General features: G+C 34.3%; 1 protein-coding gene across 9 annotated transcripts in view; it reads left to right on the top strand.

Moving 5' to 3' along the window:
• LOC105558344 (rho guanine nucleotide exchange factor 12) overlaps positions 1-7,228 on the top strand; it is an 88,067-nt gene that overhangs the window by 14,590 nt on the left and 66,249 nt on the right. For all 9 annotated transcript variants that reach the window (XM_012005964.1, XM_012005967.1, XM_012005966.1 and 6 more), the window contains 2 exons: positions 4,026-4,297; positions 5,662-5,886. In XM_012005964.1, the coding sequence (XP_011861354.1) occupies positions 4,026-4,297; positions 5,662-5,886 (497 nt within the window). The remainder of the gene's footprint in view (positions 1-4,025; positions 4,298-5,661; positions 5,887-7,228) is intronic.

The following is a 7,228-nucleotide window of genomic DNA, read 5'->3' as shown; positions in this document are numbered from 1 at the left end:
AAATCCTATCCAAAGAATCGAATAAAGGTACTTTCGTTTTCCGGAACTGTCCGGAAGTAGTGGTCACCGCGGTCAACTTTGAAATTTCAAATGAGAACATACATGTAGTGTAGGATGTCATTGGATAGAGCTTGAAAAAGGAAACTTTTTTTATTAGAACATAATCACAGTATCTGTGACCATTGCGGAGAAACGACTGGAAAATTGACAAGTGATGGTCGAAATAATAACAGTAAGTTTAGCATCCAATATGTAAATATTTACATTATTTTCACCTGTATTAATTTTGAAGACATTCACCTAAAACCATTAGCATATCAAACGCTTCTTCATTTGTAAACGACATGGTGATAGCACCAAACGCAAGAAGAGACTGTTTGATAGGAGAGTTCTAAGAGCAGATTGTAACAGTCTGTCAAAAAAATGTACAGTGGCGGTTTTTTAAGGGAGCGTTCCCCCAACCCTTTACATCCTTATTTCTCTCTTTCTTTCTCGCGACCTGGCCTTCTGCGACCTTTACATGCTATGTAACCCTCCCTCCCACACGTATCCTCTTTCTCATCATCCTCCCTATCCCCCAATCATATACCTATTCCATTCTTCTTTCCTCTGTCTCTTTCCCTGTCCCTCCTTTCCAGTCTTCGTTCTCTGCCTCTAGTTCCTTTCCCCACTTCTCCTTCCATTCTCCTTGACTCTCCTTCCTTCCTTCTTTTTCCATTTCTCCTCTTTCTCTCCTTTTTTCCTTCTTCTCTTTCTCACCTTCTTCCCTGTAAATCATTTCATATTATTTTTTATATCCTCTTCCATTCCTCTCCTTCCTTTTCCTCTCCCACCCATTTCCATTCTCTCCCATCTATCCACATCCTCCTGTTCTCCACCCTTATCCTTCTTTCCTCTCTTTTCCTGCCTTTTCTATCATTTTCCATCTTATTCTCCTCTCTTCCATACTCAAGTCCTCGTCTACTCTTATCCCCCCTCTCATTCTTATACTATCCATCTTGTTTAATATCTCTTCCTTATCTTCCTCCCTCCTCATCTCGACAATCATAACTACCCTCCCCTCCTCCCCCAATCTCCCTGTTATTTTTTTTATTTCCGGGGTCCTCTGTCACTTTCATCATTTTCCATAATTTTTAAAATAATTTTTACTTAGGCCCATATTCTGAATCCTCTTTTATCAATAAAAGTGCTTGTAAAAGATCTTTTCAGCCAATAAGAATCCTTTAAAACCAATTTTAGTGGCACTTTTATCGATACTAGAACAACACAAGCGCGCGCTTCGCGCGCGCCATTGTTCTTCCGCATTATATTACATAAACTGTCAAAATAACCCTCTTAAATACAAACTATCGAAACCGCAAGTCGAAGTGAACGACTCGCAACGAGATCGAAACCTAAACTGTCAAAATAACCCTCTTAAATACGAACTGTCAAAACCGCGAGTCGAAGAGAACGACTCGCAACAAGATCGAAACTCGATCGAGTTTCGAGAGAGCCAATCGGCATCGCGGAAAAGCGACAATGAACTCGCAACACCTTTTTTAGATAGGGAAAAGAGGATTCAGAATATGGACTTTAGGGTATTATTATATTTGTCGTACGACAAATTTTTTAAGTGAGTTGATTGGCCACAGGCTAGGAAATTTCTAGATATTTGAGAACTTTTCTACCCTATAGCCAATCAAAACGCTTAAAACATTTATCAAGTAACACGCTTAAAAAAATTTGTCGTACGACGAATGTAATATTAGGCTTAGACCATACACTAAGCAGACTCAGACAGATCTAAACATATGCAGAAACAGATTTTATATCCTCTTGTCATATCCATTCTCTCACTTAAACCAAAAGAAGCGTAGATTCCAGTATTATTATAGTTAGGGTTTCTTTATATTTTATGATTATGTTTATATTACATGTTTTAAACATAACTTTTTATGACGAAAAAGAAGTCACTTATAGTTGCCAGTGATGATTAAGAATTAAAACAGAGAGCTTATTGTCAACCCAACTTGCAAATTCCTTTATTTAACACATTACAACGTTTCAACCCTAGTTTAGGTCCTTTTCAAGTAATACTGCAAATCAACAAATATACAAGATTAAAATTATTAATTAGTTATTAAGTAAAAAGAAAGGAGGTAAATTAACGACCCAAAGTAAGTAACCGTCATCTATGGGATATAGTCAAACGATAAAAATACGAGCACATTCGAATGTTAGATTCGAACTAATTTGTAAGTAACGTCATAAAAACAAACAAGGTGATATTACGACCTACATAGATTTGATTACACAGTAAGGGCCAGTTTCACAAACTTCGGTTAGCTGCTAACCGAAGGTTAATTGATTCTCTGTCTCTTCTTAGATAACAAAATAGAAAAAGATAGGAAGTTGACTGAACTCTGGTTAACAGTTAACCGACGTTTGTGAAACTGGCCCTTATACATTGCATTACATTACATTCAAATTTTCGGTGTCGGTTTGTAAATTAATAGTGTTGTTAGATTTTTGATAAAAACCATTTCGGCAATTTCTTGTTTCCTCGTTAGAAGCTTGCTAAAATTTTTGATGCCAACCAATTAAACTCATAGTCATGTACTCGTAATATGCGATGTCTGCAAACAACATGAGTGGCGGCCTTCGTGCCTTTTTGAAATTAGTAGTAATTTTTTTGCTCAAACCTTTAATATAAGGGAGAATAATACATTTTTTTAGGATCAAAACTTTTATTGTGAGACACACAATCTCTCAAAATCGTATTTCGCCTTTTTAATTTGTTGACTCTAATGTTAACATGTTTATTAATGATTTTGTCAGGAAAGGAGTTATTAATTAAAATTTTCTTAACTAATTCAATGTTTTGTTTCCAAAATTTTTGGTCAGGAAGTAAGATGGCATGCTCCACGAGACTAATGATAGTGTTAATTTCATATTTAAAAGGATGGTTGGAAAAATAATTTACTTATCATCCAGAAAAGGTTGGTTTTTGACACTAATTTGTCAATATTTTTTAATTGTTGTTTCTAATAAATATTACGTCAAGAAAAGGAATGGAGTTGTGTGATTCAATTTTGTGAGTGAATTGTAACCGTGGCTGGTAATTGTTAAAAATAGAAAGAACGAAGCTTATCTTAGTTTTTGGTAAAACAGCGCAAATGTCTATATACCTGTAAAAAGTAGGAACGTTAAAATCTAGTTTCTGTAAGCTGTTCGTCTCCAAGTCAGCTAGAATCGGTGACAAAGGAGACTCTCATAGGACTTCCGAAAATCTGCTCATAGAATTGTCCGTCAAACTTGAAGCTGGTAGAATTTGGAACTATTATAATTCGATAGCGTGTAGGAACTGGGGTAAGTTGAGTAAAGTATTTCGTAAAATCTCAGTCCAACGTTTTTCAATAGCCCCAAACACCAGTTCTTTAGGGATGTTAGTGAAAAGTGAAGTGACATCCAAAGATACAAGCAGGTCCCCAGGGGGAGCATAGATACTTCTGACAGCAGTCACTAAAGGCCAGCTATCTTAGATGTGTGATCGTGGTTAGCCCCAAACTAAGATCAATACATTGTAATGTATTAAATAAAGGAATTTGCCAGTTGGGTTGACACTAAGCTCCCTGTTTTAATTCATAACTTTTTATTATGTTATTATTGCGCGCGCATGTATATACACTTATAACTTCTTAATTTTTAATGTTATAGATATTTTCTTAATTGATATTAAAGTTGTACATATACAGACACATTAACTAATTTGTAATATAAAATATTATCATTCTTTCTTTGCATTCTGACATCTAATTTATAAAGTTTACATAATTTACATTGTCTACATGAAAAAAGGTCACAGACAATTATGTAAACAATTCAGGTACATGTAATTTTGAAATTTACCTTACATCCCTGATTAGGAGTAACTTCTTATTGCTTGATAATTTTTTATCGAAGTTACACATATTATAATTCTGCTATAATTACTGTTTTATGTAACGGAAGCGATATTGGAAATTTCTAAAACTTTGTTGCAGCATCGACACAAGTGGTATTGACGGTGCAGCAGAAACCAGTGACATCGAGTGGTGCGGCAGCAGTAGGGACAATAGCGACAGCAACAACAACTTCCGGTCTGCAAGTCGGAGTGGTCGGCGCCACAAGTCAACAACATCAACGTCCGGTCAGTTTGTTGACAGCCGGAAACATGTCACCCTCACAACCGGCAACTTCTCTTCATCGGGTGTCCACAGCACCGGCAGGCAGTGCTCCGTGTAACACTCGAATCACAGGCCCGCAACCAGTTGACGTAAATATAATAAACTGCCTTTATCATCCTCGGTTTTCTTGCATTTATGCGGTGATAGATTAGGACTGAAATAAAAGCACAGGCAGAAATGATAATAACGTAGCAACAAATACGTATATAAAGTTAGAAGCTAGGTTTTTCTATTTATGAGAAAAAAAAACTCAAAACTGAACTATGTGTTAAATTTTTTATTAATATGTATTAATATTTATTAATTATAAAAAGACCTATTGAACCAGTGAAAACAGAAAGGAGACATGTGTAACATTTTAGCTTAAATTAAGTTAACAGTGGTCTATAATTACTCTGTGCAACTGTTAAAATAGTTTTTTCAAATGAAATTTTATTTTAAGGAGACTTCTCTTCAGAGCGTAAAGGTAGCACAAAACTTGCTGAAAAATACATATTGATTGGGTTTTATTTTTTCAAATATCTAGAATGATTTTGCTACGTGTATTCTTTATGTTTTGACCGATTTAGAAGCAATTTAAAAAAACAATAATGTATTAGGATGATGGACATATTTTCAAAAATATATAACATTTTATACTTGTCCACGCACACATATGTATGTATACAATATGTATCTATAACTTCTTAATTTTTAATGTTATAAATAGATATCTTCTTAATTGATGTTAATATTACACATAGCTGTACAGATATATTAACTAATTTGTAATGTAAGATATAATTACTTTTTGTATTCTGACATCTAATTTATACATATGCATAAAGTCTAATTTATAAGAAAATGTTGCGCATTTAAAATACGGAAAGTGCTTGTGTGTGAAACTACTTAACTTTAATGTCAAAAAGAACAAGTTTTGATTATTGCAATGCGTTTAACTTGTTTTTTCAAAAATATTTATTGTTTGATGAAAAAATGGCGTTTGGAGAAATTTTCTAGTCATTATTGATTGATAATACAATATTTTTCCAGTGTTCACCAATTTTTACACATAGAAATCTCTTTAAGTTGCTAGTAATAGATAACAATAATCAAGCTTTTTAGTTGACGTTAACCAGCCAGTATTTTAATACAGGAAATTTATTGCGAAAAGTATTATCTCGGTCAGGTTTTGAACCTGGACTTCTCTTCTCTCTAGACAGGCGTCTCACCAACAGGCCTCAGTGGTCGACCATTGAGGTTCAATTGCCTGTTATGTCATTATATAATAGTATGTTTTATTATAAATTTCTCTCTTTTATTGAACACCAAACGACTACAACTTTTTAACGCTCCAAGATTATACACAATGTTATCTTCTATCGAATTGTATCACTAGCTATTATTATTAATAGAATATAAGCAATTCTGATCAAGGTTGTTTTTTTACAGATGTTGCTCTGATTTGTTTCAGCTCGAGAAGAAGCGACAACTGGAAACGCAGCGAGTTCACACATTCCAGCTTATGTTGGAAAAGGAACAAAGTTACGTAGACAAATTACGGAGCGAGCTGGCAAAAGCTGGCACCGGTAGCGGCAGCACCAATGTCACTGCTGTACAAGCAGAACTGGCGGGTGCCGAGAGAAGAGTGCGCACTTTGCAGGAACAGCTTGCAGCGATTAGCACGACAAACGAACAGGTCTGCATATTTTGTTTCTTTTTCTATTGTATATTTCTCTATGCACTGCATTTTTTCCAACAATTGATTTGGTACATAGATGATCAAAATCTTTCATTTATCACCTGATGCATCTACGAATTTAAATATACCAAAGAACATTATGGCTGATAATAGAGGAAGGAATTTAATCTTTTAAAGTAAACATTTGTACTGAACAATATTTATAGGCAACACGTGTCTGTTAAAAGATTGTACACTTGTCCCACGATTTACGCGGTACTTTTTATACGTGATTAAAAAATCGGCGGTAAAAATACCTTCACTTACTGCAAAGCGAAGCTGAAATCAATCAGGAACAAACAAGTGAAGTACAATGTTAGTATGTACATTATAGTGTACAAGTTTTTCTCTTATGTATTTTTGTACTGATAGATTTTATTACTCAGCAGCAGTGTAAAAGAAACCACATGGAACACATTCTTTGCGTAAATCAAGGGACGAGTGCACATAATATATATTTATTTACGATGACAAAAAGATCTGTTTTATTTATTAAAATTATTTAGAAGATAAGTTTGATTGTGATACAAGGTATAATAATATGGACAAAGAAATATAGTATATGTATAGCGTTTCAGAACATATTAAGACGATAAAAAATATTTGAAGAAACATATAAGATGGTAAAGAGCAAAATGGACAAGTGTAGGGCGAATAGACTCGCTATGAATTGTAACGTACAGTCGGGAGCACTGAGGTTGCGACACTTTTTTTTTTATAAGTTTACGAACGCGCAAAAAATTCAGGATCCTGAATTATTTTGCGCGTTCGTAAACTTATAAAAAAAAAGTGTCGCAACCTCAGTGCTCCCGACTGTACACACAGGTTGTGGCAATAGTAGCTAATTTTCTTTTATTTTTGATAAAAAATGAGAGGTTGATTGATTAATTACCCTATGTATAGGATCTAAAAAATTCTTGGAATAATTTTGATCAAATTTTGAGTAATTATTAAAACAGGAAACTTGGAGTCAACCCAACTGGCATATTCCTTTGGCCAAAATACAACGTTTCGACCCTATTTTGGGTCCTTTTCAAGTAATATTGCAATCAATAAAAATACGAGATTAAAATTATTCATTAGTTAGCGAGTAAAACGAAGGAGGGTAAATTAACGAACTAAAGTGAGTCATCGTCATCCATAACACAGAGTCAAAATATAAAAATACAGGCACATCTGAACATTGCTGATGCTCGATTTAAACTAATTCGTTGGTGCCGTCATAAAAACAAAACAAGGTGATACTGGACAATCTACAAAGATTTGATTACGCAGTCATACATTACATAAATATTTTTGG

The sequence above is a fragment of the Vollenhovia emeryi genome, unplaced genomic scaffold, assembly GCF_000949405.1.
Source record: "Vollenhovia emeryi isolate VEMERY1.0 unplaced genomic scaffold, V.emery_V1.0 DF939353.1, whole genome shotgun sequence".
Classification (NCBI taxonomy): domain Eukaryota; kingdom Metazoa; phylum Arthropoda; class Insecta; order Hymenoptera; family Formicidae; genus Vollenhovia; species Vollenhovia emeryi.
Note: the sequence above shows the minus strand (reverse complement) of the source record. Positions and strands in the feature narration are given on the sequence as shown.